Source organism: Anastrepha ludens, chromosome 6 (genome assembly GCF_028408465.1).
Source record: "Anastrepha ludens isolate Willacy chromosome 6, idAnaLude1.1, whole genome shotgun sequence".
Lineage (NCBI taxonomy): Eukaryota > Metazoa > Arthropoda > Insecta > Diptera > Tephritidae > Anastrepha > Anastrepha ludens.
In genome coordinates, this window is record NC_071502.1 from 127,300,269 (window position 1) to 127,314,776 (window position 14,508).

Consider the following 14,508-nt stretch of genomic DNA (forward strand, 5'->3'; position numbering starts at 1 on the left):
GGATTTAAATTAATTCAGTAAGAGCAGTAGAGAAAAGACTAGGCTTAATCAATTTTCGTTTATAGATTTTCCCGTTCTAGCTAATGCTGCAAACAGTCACCGACGTAAACGCAGTCTGCTGTCAGTTGTTACGTCAAACTAATGAGAGCCCCATGTAAATGAAAAATTACTTCCGTTCCGTATCGTGCTATTGTAGATTTTATCGCAGGATTTTTTAAAATTCCTGTAGAACCGTGTAAGCTGACAACCACACAGTGTTGCCAAACAGTACATTTCGAAATCATTTAAAAAATAAACTTAGAAATATTTTTATTTTAGTTAAAATAACTTAAACACAATGTTGAATAATGTTAGGTTGGCTTTGGGTTTTGGCTTTGGTTTATTAAACAATGAAAAATTGCAACTGATAATGCGGATGTGTGATAAAATGTGTAAGCAAAAATATCAATGGCAACATGGTGTAGACACAACCAAACACATGCACACACAAACCGATGTATTGTGTAAATATGTAACTAAAAGAACGCAGTTGTTCTCTACGGGATAAAAATAAAAAAAAATAAATAATTGGCGCGTACACTTCTGTTAGGTGTTTGGCCGAGCTCCTCCTCCTATTTGTGGTGTGCGTCTTGATGTTGTTCCACAAATGGAGGGACCTACAGTTTCAAGCCGACTCCGAACGGCAGATATTTTTATGAGGAGCTTTTTCATGGCAGAAATACACTCGGAGGTTTGCCATTGCCTGCCGAGGGGCGACCGCTATTAGAAAAATGTTTTTATTAATTTTGCTTTCACCGAGATTCGAACCAACGATCTGTGAATTCCGAATGGTAATCACGTCCCTGCGGGAAACTTCTCGAATGAGATGCCAAAGCAAGAACATGAATTCGCGTTGATTGCGAAAGTAGGTGGTGAGATAGATCTCGTCAAAGGACACGAGCTGTTAGAAATTACCATAGTTATTAAGCACATGCAAGGATGATAGAATATATGGTTGCACCTTCCGAATTTGCTGTGTCGTAAGAGGCCATGAATAAACAAACAAAAGGACACATACACAGACTTTCTTGCATTTAAAGCCTTAATATTAATTTTTGCTTTCACAATTCAACACACGGTTTGTTAGTTTAAATCTCACAAATCACAATATCACCAAGCCATTCACCGAATTTACACAAACACGTAGTTTCCCCTCCTTTTGTTTGTGTTGATAATGGACCTGACGTCAGACCTGTTAAAATCGTGAAAAATAAAGGAACTGTTTTTAGAAGACCCGATCTATAGTACTCAATTAGGCGTGAATGTGTAAACGAAAGGTAATAAAGGAGGTAAATTGTGTTGCCATAATTTGCGTCTTTTATTTGACAATCTAGTGATCGAACTTAGAGGAATTATTTTGAGAGATGTATTTGGATTTTAACGTAACGAAATTCGTAACAGTATTTTCGCCTTCTCTATCCGTTATTTTAAGTTATACCACATATATGTGACTGATCTGGCAATATTTTTCGGTGACTAGCCAATGAAGCAAAAACCAAACAAAGAACTTTTATAAAAATGCCTTGTTTGTAGAACTTACTTTCATGACTTCTTAAAAATTGTTCGATTTTCCCAAGAAAATATTACAGTATAAAAAAGGTCGAAGAGTTAAAGTGTTAATCAGGAAGTTTTGGCTAAAAGCGGCTGCTGGGCAGAGGCACTCTGTTAGTAATATACCTATACATCTCATAAAGTGTGCATATATTTTTAAAAATTCTTATTTTGGGTATGCAGAACAAGGAAAATTTCGCTCAAGTGTAGATGACACCGGTGATATGTCCGTTTCATCTGATTATTGGTGTGATTTGACATTGGACGATGACGAGCAGCATAACATATTGGCTGCATCATTGTCATCTCAAAATAAATCACAACTCTGCACCGGTGAACAGCACGCCGGCTTCGACAACAATGTAGGCGATACGTGGTTATACCCCAGCAATTTGCCACTACGTGCATATCAGTTAAGTATAGTAAAGGTCTCACTATTCAACAACACACTAGTCGTATTGCCCACCGGACTTGGTAAAACTTTCTTAGCAGCGGTTGTTATGTACAATATTTACCGGTGGTATCCGACCAGTAAGATCATTTTTATGGCACCTACTCGTCCTCTAGTGGCTCAGCAAATTAAGGCCTGTCAAAGAGTAATGCCTTTTGCTGACGAAGATACAGTCGAGTTAACGGGCAGATTGCCGCGCTGCCGCCGTAAAGAGTTGTGGAGTGAAAAACGTGTTTTCTTTGCTACACCACAGGTGGTACAATCGGATATTAATGGAGTAGATGAATCTAGTACCCGTCGGAAAGATCTTAATTTTCCTTTTGACCAAGTGAAACTTATTGTAGTTGATGAAGCGCACCGTGCTAAGGGACGATACGCGTACATTGAAGTTGTTCAGGCTATAAAGCAACGCAATAACTACTTTAGAGTTTTAGCGCTATCTGCTACACCGGGGCGTACCATTGAGGACGTCGCAGAAGTAGTGTATAATCTCTTAATTTCTCACATTGAAGTTCGTTGTGATACGTCGGTCGATGTGCTGCCTTATGTTCACAAGCGTCATATGAAAAAAGTTGTTGTACCGCTTGGCGAAGATTTAAAGGCATTGCGTGACGAAGTGTTACTGATAATAGATCCATACCTTCGGCAGCTAGTCGATGCGAAAGTGTTAGGTGGGTCGCTAGCGAACATTACACGTAATTTTCTATTGTTCGAGCAGAAACGATTTCGTGAGCAAAGTCGAAGCAAACAGCATCCAGAGCAAAAGGCTGTTTCAATAAATTTTTCGTTTTGTATTAGTATGTATCACGCCCTTGAATTGTTAGAACGACACGGCATGCGCGTGTTCCTGAATTATTTCGAAGAAGATGAAGAAGGGCGAAATAAGTTTGTAGTATATATGGAACCTCGAATACGTCATTTGTTAGATCGATTGCGTGACAAATTGGGCCCGAATCCTTTCGAATTTTCAACACACCCAATGACAAATGGGCAAATCGCTAAATTGCCCGATAATCTGGACTTTGGTCATCCGAAGTTTGAAGAAGCCCGAATTTGTTTACTTGAACATTTTCAGGTGAGTTAAAGTGCAATTTTTATAATCTTATTGCATATAAAATTATATATTTATCTCCACAACACAGGCTCATCCAGATTCCCGTGCCATAGTTTTTTGCGAATATAGAGAATCTGTAATGCTGATATATCGCTTGTTACTGCAACATGTGCCATTGTTAAAGCCACGTTATTTTGTAGGTTAGTCCAAAGTTAAAATTCTTATTTGTGAGTGTACTGTACCTTATCTCTGTCAGGTCAGGGCGCAACTACTGGTTCTTTGCGCCCTCTTACACAAAAGGAGCAGATACAAATTATGCAAGATTTTCGTAGCGGTAAAAATAACATACTTGTAGCAACATCTATCGGCGAAGAAGGCATTGATGTTGGGGAGGTGGAACTGATTGTGTGCTTCGACATTAACACTTCTAATCCTCAACGTTTCGTTCAACGAATTGGTAGAACAGGGCGACAAAAACAGGGTAATGTTGTGATATTGGTTACCGAAGGACGGGAACAGCAAATCCTGAAGAGTGTGCTTGAGCAAAAGGATCAAACTAATGCAAAAATACTTCAGTCAATGGTAGTACGTAATTCATTATATAAGAATTCGCCCCGGCTTGTACCCACCGAGTTAGATCCAAAAGTAATTCATGTCTTTATAAAACCTGTACCAAATGAAAAAGGCATTGATGTAAAATGTAAAAATGATAATGAACGCAAAACTAGAAAAATTAAGCAAAAAACGAAAGACAATTACAGTAAAAAAAATCAAGATCTACGAACCTATTTCAAGCAGCAATCGACCCAAAATCCTAGTTTACTATTGGCAAGCCCACCTCCACCTGATTTAGAGACGCAGCAAAGTGTCGAAAAATGTTTAAACAAAATAGATGAATATTTTAAAGCCTTCGAAGCTCCAGTGACAACAAATACACAATTGTGTGCGTCAAATCCATTTACTCAAAAACCACCTATAACTCAGTTTAATCGAAATGTAATATTGAACTCCCAACGTTTTCGCAACCTACATAAACTAATGCAGAAAAATACACCTTTATTACGGGCCAAGGACGTAATTACCGACCCAGTAGAGCAAATAAAATCGCCAAAGGTATCTAATGATGGAAAACGTTTCATTTTGCGTGCCCAACCATCTATAGTGAGTGATTCTTTAGAGAAAATGAAGGTTTTGGAGTTATTGGCCTCAGAACACGACGAAATGTCCGCGGAGGAAAAACATGTTAGAGAGTTGTATAGCATAATTGAAAAACTTTTAGGTGGCACGCGACTAGCGGTAGAAATATTCGTTGATGATGCAGAGATAGAAGAGATGGTTAAGAAACGCTGTGAAATACCTTCCAGCGTTCTTGATGTAAGCGCCAGTGAATATAATGAGACCTGCGATGCAATATTCAACGGATTAGAGCCACAGGGAATTCTGTGTGATAATTTTGAATTTATTCAAAAAGAAATAGAAAAAATAGAATTTTATAAAGCGCCATATCTTGAACCGGTAGAAGATAATAATATACCTATTCCATACTCGCCATTAAAAAATGATGCCGAATCAATGATATATGAAACTGTTAGAGAAAATTATCAAAACACCAATATTTCTGACATCACTATGGATTCTGAAACCATTTTCCAAAGCAACTGCCATTGGGGTGACTTCGCAAAGAATGCCCCATTGGCTAGCAAATCTACCCCTTTGCAAGGACCGCTAGTAAAAGCATTCCAGCGTCAAGTTGGAAAATCTGAAGAAAAAAACCACTCGAAGGGTGGTAGTTTACTAAAGAGGCTGGAAAAAAGTTTTAGTGGGTCAAATGAAAGTGCAGAAGATGATTTGGACGTGATATTTGTTTCTGAAACAGAAGACCTAACGAATACCAAAGCTTTGTTAACTGACAGAGTACTTGAAGAAGTAAGTACTTATACCGGGGAAATATCCGTACCCGATACACTTTCTGATGAAAAACCCGTTGTTGATACGCAGAATTCGTCCAAACAAACCCTTCCATCAACAAATTCTTACCTATGTGAATTAGATGTAGACATAGAAGCGTTTCTGGAACCATTTCCTGAAGAAACTCAAAAGGATAATACTGCTGAAACTGCAATTGTCTTCACTAAGAAAATTAAAATCGATAATGAAAGAATTTCTCTTGGTCGATCAGCGAACATTAAATTGGCACATCGCGCAAGTCAAAAAGAAAATGAGAATACTTCGAATTTGATAAAGACTCTGAAGGCAGTGAAGAAGTTTTCAAATCCATCAGCTACAAGTGCAAAACCTAATTTAAGCGAATCGAATTCCAACATATCGGCAATACCACAAGTGAAACTACCGATTCAAACAGAGCAATATGAAAAATCTCCAAACATGTTAGAAATGTACGTGGAAAATGCAGCAGCTAAAAGTTGTAATGAAGAAAATTCACTTATCCCACATAACACATCTAAAAGTAAATCGTTTTCCTTCAGTGGATTGGACATGAAAGCTAATGAAGGGTCAGAAATGGAGTGCGACGAATTTAAAGAAACTCAAATCGTAATTGAAATTAACGTGTTATATATTTGTAATGTACTTGAGTTTAATTTTAATTTAATTCTCTAGCTCAACGATTGTAAAACCGTTCAGTCAAAAGTCTGTAAAATAGTTTCATTATGTAATGAGGACATTGTTTCCAATTCGAAACAAAAAATCGATGATGATGAAATTCCAAACCCTAATTCACCGCTTTACTCAAGTCAAAATGAATGCAACAGTACCTCGAACTTATTAACAACTCTTTCAAATACATCATCAATGCTAAATAACAAGCATAATTTGACAGTATTGGATTCAAATAGACCTGAAACACCACCAGGAAAGCTTCTAACTGAACCGGAACATTGTCAAAGATCACCAAATCTGTACGAAATGTACTTGCAAAATGTACGAAAACGTAGCAACTTGCCGGAACATATAAAGCAGAGCGTGACTTTCGCCAAAAATCAACTTCTTAAAGCATTATCCTCATCCGTCGCTAACAATGTGAACCCAGTACAAATCTGTGACGATGATACATTAATCATTCCATTGAAGGCAATGAAACGTAAATTAATTTCATCAAGTGATTCCAGCGAGGTAGACCTGAAAGCTGATGGAGGATTAGAAACGGATTGCGAAGAATTTAAAGACACTCAAATCGTAAATTAAATAGTTAACACATTACTTATTAGTCTTGTACTTGAGTTTAATTTTAATTCCATTTTCTAGCTCAACGATTCTGCATTTACTCCGTCAAAAGTTCACAAAAGAATTCCATTCGGTGAAGCTGGTATTGTTTCTACTTCGCAGACGAATTTCGATGATGATATAATTTTAAACCCTACTTCACCTATCCACTCGAATCAAAAAGAAAATGAAAATATTTCAACGGTATTAAATTCCAAAAAACTCATAAAACCAATTCAACTTGAATACCATCAAAGAGAAAATCGTATGAATTTTTCGAAATATGTGTACAAAAGCGCAGAGAATCAACTTTTCAGAGCATTGCCCTCATCCGACGCTAACCATATCAACTCAGTTTGTAACGAAGAAAAGTCATTAATTATTTCATCTAAGACATCCAAACGTAAAATAATTTCCTCCAGTGATTCCAGCGAGTCAATAAAGGCGGAAACGGAATGTAAAGAAACACAAATCGTAGGTGAAAAAGTTTACTGAGTACTGGAGTTTAATTTCGGTTTTATTTTTTAGCCCATGCGTATAATAGACTCGAATTCAAGTGCCAAAGATTCTGAAACAGATCCATCTAACACCCGTAATAATATTTCCTCGTGTGAAACGGATGGCGAAGAGATCGCTGAAACCCAAAAAGTAACCCACACTTATTTTAAGAAAATTATCTTCCCAAATATTGAAATAATTAAAACATGCTTCTGCAGCCCATTCGCCGTAGGCGCCTGCAACGACAAAGTCGTCGTTTGCATGACTTCGTTGATACTCAAGCTATATTTAGCAGGGATGACGAAAGTGAAGAATACAGCCAAATGCCATGTAGCCAATATGTTAAAGATTCCATGATTGTGTCTAGTGATGAAGCCGAGACGTTTGACGAAAATGCAGCCACATCAACACAGATGCAAGCGTACTATCTTCAATCGGTTAAGTATGTTTAATTTGACACATTTGAATTTTCTGAAATTAAAAATGTGATAAGTCTTCTTGTATTGTAGAAGTCCAAAACATTTACCGCGTGGCGCTTTCAAAATTCCCGCCTTTCGCGAGTTTAATGATCAAAGTCAAATATATTCACAAGCTGCGCCTTTAGAAGAATCTCAATACGTTTGCGATTCTTTTGTAGTAAATGAAGATGATGAAGGATCAATAGAGTTACATGACCAAACTGTATGCCCACTGGAACGAGCTGAGCGCATTTTAAAGGAACGGAGACGTAGAAGTAAGGAATTCAAATCAGTTGCTAAGATTCAGCGGCGACGGCGCATTGTCAAACCGGCAGAGAGTTCTGAAGATGAGGACTAACACTCAAAATTATTAATCACTAACATGAAGTATTTTCGTGGTATTCAGTGGTGATACAGTGATTTTTGTTTTTGAGTGCGTAAATCTTTGGAAATTAGAACTCGATTTAATTGTAAATGCCTATATATGTATGTGTACTTGTATACACTTTGGTATTATTTTATTGTTCACGGTACGAGTAGTAAAAAAACAACTATACAAAGTACGAGAGATTTTAATTTATAAATATTGCAGCCTCACACACAGTGCCGGGAGGCATAGCGGATGAACAGACAAATGTTTGCGGTTGTTTCCTATATTAAGTAACTTCGTTTCGGGGAACTGCAGTCACTGGCAATTGGTTTGAAGGTGGTGCTGTGCCGTTGTTTGTACAGATTACGTGGTTGAATATATATCTCTTTTAAATCTTCAGAAAATATGCTATCCTCATTGCCTCCGAAAGTGGCATTTACCGTCCGCAACTCCATATCCTTCTTGTAAATATTCTCCACCAAGGTTTGGCGCCTTTTATCGCGCACATTTCGCAACTCTGCTGATTTCTCTACCATAAAATGTTTGCTACCTATTTTTGTGCAATTCACAATTATGGATAGCAATACACAAAATTCCACAATGGCAACAATAAGACTGGCGCACAAAAACAGCACATATTGCTCGCGATACCAGTTGTCCAAATAAGTGAGGCAAGGCGCTGTATGGCGATGTTCGACAAAATCAGATTTCTGTAACATTTGACACTGTGATTCATTCACTGGCTTTGGATCCAAGTAGGACATCTTCTCATTGGCATTTGTCAAGATGCAACAGGTGAGTGGTACTACCCACTCACGTTGACCATATCGTTGCAACTTCCAGAGAGAGGTATCATAATTGATGTCGCTATTCATTCCGCAGCAACCGAAACGTGCTTGTGCCAAGTCCATGGCAATGGTGAACTGTTCTTTACCGGGAACACCATAGTTGCCCTGCAGGGTCTTTACCATTTTAGACTCATCCAAGCTGATGCCCAGGCAGTGGGGCCACAAAGTGATGGCCAGGCAGACCATTGACTCGGCTAAGAGCAAGACGACCACAGCGAGGAAATATAAACTGAGACAACAGTAAGTGTGTAGACAGGACGCCCAAAAGCCGGTTATAGCGGCGAGCACTGCCACCAAGCCGGCCACAGTCAGACCAACCGAGATGTAGTAGAACAAGGGCTGAGGTAAGTTGTTGAGTTTCTCACTAGTGGCAGCCAACAAGCGGGAAAGTAGGATGCGCTTGGAATCGGTGAACAAATAGAAACCGGAAACGATGAGCGTCATTCCACAGAGCTGCAACAAAAAAAAGAAAAAGAAATGCAATTGATTAAACTTTATTTAGGATTAATTTTTCAAAACTGTAAAAAAATTAAATTATGTTTAATGACATTTATTATATTACTAATATCGCGGAATGCACTCAAACAAATTTTTGATTACAATCTCGCTGTGGCCAATGTGAAACCATCAATTGTTCAATAAGAATGCAGATGTGCTTTGTTTTTATTTTGCCTTGGTGTATGGTAATTACTATGAGCGTAGCAACATAGAAAGTGCAAAAGTGTAACTGTTAGTAAAAAATATTTTCATTAAAGGTAGATAAAAACTCGAAAATAAACCTAACGCCAAATCCACCATCAACAAAGGAAACAAAAAATTTGTTTTATATAAGCAACGAAGCATAACGTACAACACCGAAAATCGTTTGGACTAGCAGATGCACCGTGGGATCTTTTTTAAAATATATGTATGGACTAATTTTGCTCATTAAAAATGCTAACACAAGATGAAATAACTTCTGGTTGAAATATATAAACATAGTTTACTTGATCAAGTTGTTTGATTAAGCGAAAGCAATTACTGCCCATGACAGTCGGCTCTACGTTACCGGAACGGTCGGGATTTATATCAGGTCAAGGACTGTCACTCTAGTAGCACTCCCGTGCATTTATGGGGAATGTGTATGCTGCTACAACAACAACAACCACCCAAAATTCCTATTAAACAAATATTTGAATGCTACGGAAACAGAAATATTTTTTTAGAGTCCTTCATTTTTTGAACCACTGTGCTGTGAAAACAAACAAACTTTATTCAAATCTAGTACGTCATAGACCAAATCAAATATGTACATATGTATATGTAGATAAATTTTAATGTATGCAAAATTAAAAAAATTTATAGATTTATGTATAAATACGAGTAAATATTTTGAGATAAAAAAAATTTGGCTTACCAAAAAAAGAAGATTGCAGCAATTGAGCAAAACTTTGTGTTTGAACAAGCGTGTCATTGTTCACTATTTGTTTTATTTACTTTTTGGTGGATCTCGTAAATAGTAAAATTGAGGTAGTCAATAATGTTTATATGTATGTATATGTCGATGGCTTTGCTTATACTTCCTTTCTCAATAACATTGAGCCATTTGCCACTTCAAATGATAATTTCTAATCCCAATAATGATAGTCCTAATAATGGCAATGATAATAGTGTCGGTGGCGGCGGTTGCTGCAATGCCGCGGCGCATTAAATTTGTTGATTCGAGTTAAAAGAGTTCAATTAAAGAATCGACGCTGCTTCGCCAGTAAAATTGTGCACGCAATGTTGAGTTCAAAGCTATAGAATCTTATCTTCAATATATTAGCATGAACCAACCATTTGTTCTTTAATTTTTTCCGAGTGCTATTTATCGTTAGTTTATGTAATTGTGTTTTCAATTAAATCCAACCCTTGCACAATCAACGTTAATCACATCTAAAAAAAAAAAACGATCCGTCGTAGTGCGTCTACTAAATAAAACTGCTTTGGCGAGTGTAGTTTGACTGGTGGCAAGTACACACAAAGCGCAACAACTGTTTGGATAAGCTTCATAGATCAGCTACAAATGTACATACATATATAGCTGGGAGCACGTACCTTCGCTCTAGCCAAGAGTTATTATTGGTGGCCTACAAACTTACAAATATGCTTGCAGGTTCTGTTTTCTCCAAATGATCCACTATAATGTGTATCTTAACGCTCTACTCTCTTCCGCCACTCACATTTCTCTCATAATGGTATTTTTAAGTTTTCTGCGCCTGCGTTGCGATATGGAGCATTTGGGAGAGTCATATAGGGTTTAAAAAATGATAAAAGTGAACATTGTTTCAAATGCATAAAAGTAGAGATTTCAGAACATTAACCAACTATGTATATGCTGTAAATTCTAGAGTAAACAAACCAAAACATGTATGTATATACATTCATACAGTCAGTCAGAAAAATTTTTCTTTTACAATGCTCCACTTCGTTAATTTTAGTATAGTTTCCAGTTTAATTAAAAGCCTCATGAAACAAAGTTTTAAACAGAATTTTTGAATTTTTTACAAGTGTAACAAAGTGCAAGTATGAATTGTTGAGAATTTCCCTTGATTTTCAATAAATTTTTCGGCGAGGGTCTCTGCATTTTCTTCCATCAGCAAAAAAATTAAAAATCAACGGAAAATTTCGGCAACTTCAAACTTGCACTTTCTTGCCCCAGAAATAAATAAACCGAAATAAGAGTTCGAATTTTTTTTGAAAATTTGGCTATTTTTTATGTTATATTAAGTTTAGAAATGTGGCATTTTTGTGGTATTAACTATATTTTTATGCAAAATAGAGGAAAAAATGGCATGAGACAATGCGAATGTTGTAAAGAACTTACGGTACCAAAACTTTTTTACTTGCTGTACTTAACATATGCATAGGTATGTATGCTCTTGGTTAGTAATGGCAATTTAATGTTACACTAATCAGAAAATCGTAAAAAATGAAGTGCCCAAACCATGGATATCCATATCAATAGATGGTTTAGGTGCAACAATAATTTAATTAACACGTTCGCGGACACTAAAAATTTCAGGGAGCTGCAAAAATAGACAGGCAATTATTTTTGAAACTAGTTGTAATATCCAATGAATGTGATATCCATGAAATTAAATGAACAAACCTTGGCTTTAAAATTTGAATGCTGTAGCATTCGTGTCATTTCGCATCACTATAAAAATGAATGCTATAGCATTCACGTCCGCGAACGTGTTAAACAAGCGCGGATGCTTTGCATTTTGAAAGCTACCATTTTTTTATGTATTGCTTACAATAAAGCGATGAATGAGTTTTTAAATGTTCTGAGTTGAAAAAGCCCGGCGACAATGAGTTAATTTTTTTGCCACACCGTCAATAACCTGGAAGATAAGAGCATATATAAAAAACAACTACAATTAAAGAATTTTCTTGTGGTTGTTGATTACGTTAATGAAATTAGAGTTGAATATAATTTAAAAACGCATATTCAGTTCATTTCATAAGTAGATATATATTTTTTAAACTAAAAAATTAATTAAAAATTTGATGGTTTTCTCTCTACTTTGTTTTAAATAAGAAATAGAAACAACTCTTAAAATCGCCATTGTACAAATATAAATACAAGTACTAAAAAATAATTGCAAACCCTACAACGTCTTTTATTCGATAAATATTATCGTACTGCATACAAAAATGTTTCTCGCAGCGTCCACGAACGTATTTAGTTTTTCCGTCCTTAGGCGTTGGGTACCTGGTATATTTTTATGGCATTTGGCAAATTCACTGACACATTTATAATATAATAATTAACGAACATTAATGAAAAAAGTGTTTTTCAATGTTTCGCGGCTTAGAAATTTTGTTCGAAGTGATAAACTAATATTAAAACCGTATTTATTATATAAAACTTTGCGGGAAATTGGCCATATAGTCGGGATAATTCTAATGTACATAAACTTACAAAATTGTACATAAACAACGATAAAGCCTTTACGCTTTGAAAGGAACGTAATCCGAATGTTTCAGTAGTAAAGGTGGCGTATTATTATTATATTAAAGGAGAACAGTAAACGAAGTTAGATTTTGCTAAAGAACACCAAGATAAATCGAACTCATTTTGGCAGAATATTGTATTCAGTCGGAACAAGCGAGGTGTGGAGGTGACTCAAAACTCTGAGAGGTGCAGTGAAGTTACAGGCCCTCTAACGACAGGGCCAGGAAACAGACTGGTTCGGCATGGTAGGGGCATTGGGCATGAGTGGGCATATGAAAAACTGATAGTGTCATATGGTCAGTGACCCTAAAGAGAAGCATTTTCTACTTCACGAATGATCTTTATATATCCGTTAACAACATCATAATCCATATCAATAGTCGATTTTAATCCTACAGAGCACACATGAGAATTGTTGGAGAGGATGATCCGAAAATCTGGAATTTCTGCTGCAATTTCAAACGATTAAGATTATTTTTAAAATTAAATCGGGTGCGGGAAATGTGAAAACCATATATACATATGTATATACATTGCACAATTGTTCGAGAAATTTCTGTAAGAAAACACGAAAAAATAAGCGGTTTACTGTCTAAATTTATATTGAGCGTGGATAGAATAAACTCCAGTCGAATCACACACGTAGATAAAATGAAAAAGCTCGGCATAGTTTTCAGCAAAAACTTCAATAGAACAACCTCGTTTTACGTTGAAAAAGTCTCCAATACCTACAATAAGCTTAATCCGGTATTTAGCAGGAAGAAGCTACGCGCATAGCAACACACTTACACATATATTTGGTAAAGGCACTGTTGATGTGCAAAATGGACTATACGGAAATAGTCCAAAGGCTACTTTAAACATCATCAAATCTTCATACAACCGAGCCATAAAGAACAGTATGGCTATGTTCAGAAACGCATTATAATGCGCAGTACTTGCAGCGCTGGCAGCACTGTCAATGTGACAATTCATGCAACTGATAGATTTGTTGAAAAATTGCAAATAGATTTGTTGCATTTATGAACGCGCTGTGCAGTAAAATGGAATTGTTACTAAGTTTGGTCATGGACGATGTATGTGAGGAAAAAACCGATAGTCTTTTATTAAATTTAAGAAAAAAAAAACCGTGTAAAGCTTAAAAGAAGGACATATCTTGTCAAAAGTTTAATATTAAAACGGAAAATACCCAAAAATAAGTTTTTCGGGACTGTGCGGTTGTACGACTTGAAGTTCGTGGAGAATTTGATGGCTCAACATCATTAGGTTCCGTTAATATCGACATCGGCAGCTCAACTGAGCTTTGTAAATTTTGAGTGGGCACATTGATTGAGTGCCTGGTACCATACACCTCATCAAAGTCTTCGTAGTGAAGCCATGATGTTGATTCTCTACCGGATGTATTGTTTCTTTTTTTTATTCGCTTATATGTGATGAGTAAATTAGAAAATTTTCGCTGGGCGATGTTTCTATATATTTTTAAATCTTTATTAACTTTTTTTACTTCATCTACGACCTTAGCCCAGAGCACGCTCTTTTTCCTCCTTCCCGACGTGAACTCGTTCTCCATGCTCAGTCGGACTCTGAGCAGTAATTTTATCTCCGATGTACTAAAGTAATCACTAAAACTAAGAAAAGTATAATAAAATAAAGTTTAAATATCGTATTTTTCATAAATTTTTGTATTAAAACTAAGGGTATATTCAGAAACGCAGTATAAAGCGCAGTAATTGCAGCGCTGGCAACACTGCCAATGTGACAAGTGATGCAATTGATAGATTTGTTGACGATTTGCAAAAAGATTTGTTGCATTTATGAACGCGTTTTACACTAAAATGGAAGTATTATTGAGTTTAGTTGTCGACGATATATTTGAAGTAAAAAGTGATAGTTTTTTGCTAAATTTAAGAAAAAAAATACGTGTAAAGCTAAAAAGAAGATCACATATAGTAAGATGTTCATTAAAACGAAAAATTCCCAAAAATAAATCTTTTTTTCCTAGTCGCTAATGCTTTTTAATTTATTGTGATTGTAATTC

The 14,508-nt window shown here is 36.2% G+C and overlaps 2 protein-coding genes across 6 annotated transcripts; one reads left to right on the forward strand and one right to left on the reverse strand.

The window, feature by feature from the left end:
- The first annotated feature begins 1,494 nt into the window (after nucleotides 1-1,494).
- Nucleotides 1,495-8,945, forward strand: LOC128868344 (uncharacterized). Of its 5 annotated transcripts, none has more exons than XR_008455100.1 (11): nucleotides 1,496-1,703; nucleotides 1,774-3,116; nucleotides 3,184-3,295; nucleotides 3,352-5,648; nucleotides 5,715-6,290; nucleotides 6,360-6,791; nucleotides 6,846-6,965; nucleotides 7,034-7,257; nucleotides 7,325-7,803; nucleotides 7,866-8,438; nucleotides 8,526-8,945. XR_008455100.1 is itself a non-coding variant. In XM_054110330.1 (9 exons), exons 2-9 carry the CDS (start codon nucleotides 1,815-1,817, stop codon nucleotides 7,322-7,324), a joined length of 5,079 nt encoding a protein of 1,692 aa, XP_053966305.1. In that variant the 5' UTR covers nucleotides 1,495-1,703; nucleotides 1,774-1,814; the 3' UTR covers nucleotides 7,325-7,396. The 5 variants fall into 5 exon arrangements, 2 of the variants coding, with proteins under 2 accessions (XP_053966305.1, XP_053966304.1); XR_008455099.1 differs by having other exon boundaries at nucleotides 7,866-7,979; nucleotides 8,044-8,945; XR_008455098.1 differs by having other exon boundaries at nucleotides 7,866-8,945.
- Nucleotides 7,759-10,848, reverse strand: LOC128868350 (tetraspanin-11). The gene is made up of 2 exons (XM_054110344.1): nucleotides 9,888-10,848; nucleotides 7,759-8,944 (listed from the first exon to the last, which is right to left on the reverse strand). Exons 1-2 carry the CDS (start codon nucleotides 9,942-9,944, stop codon nucleotides 7,925-7,927), a joined length of 1,077 nt encoding a protein of 358 aa, XP_053966319.1. The 5' UTR covers nucleotides 9,945-10,848; the 3' UTR covers nucleotides 7,759-7,924.
- Nucleotides 10,849-14,508: the final 3,660 nt, after the last annotated feature.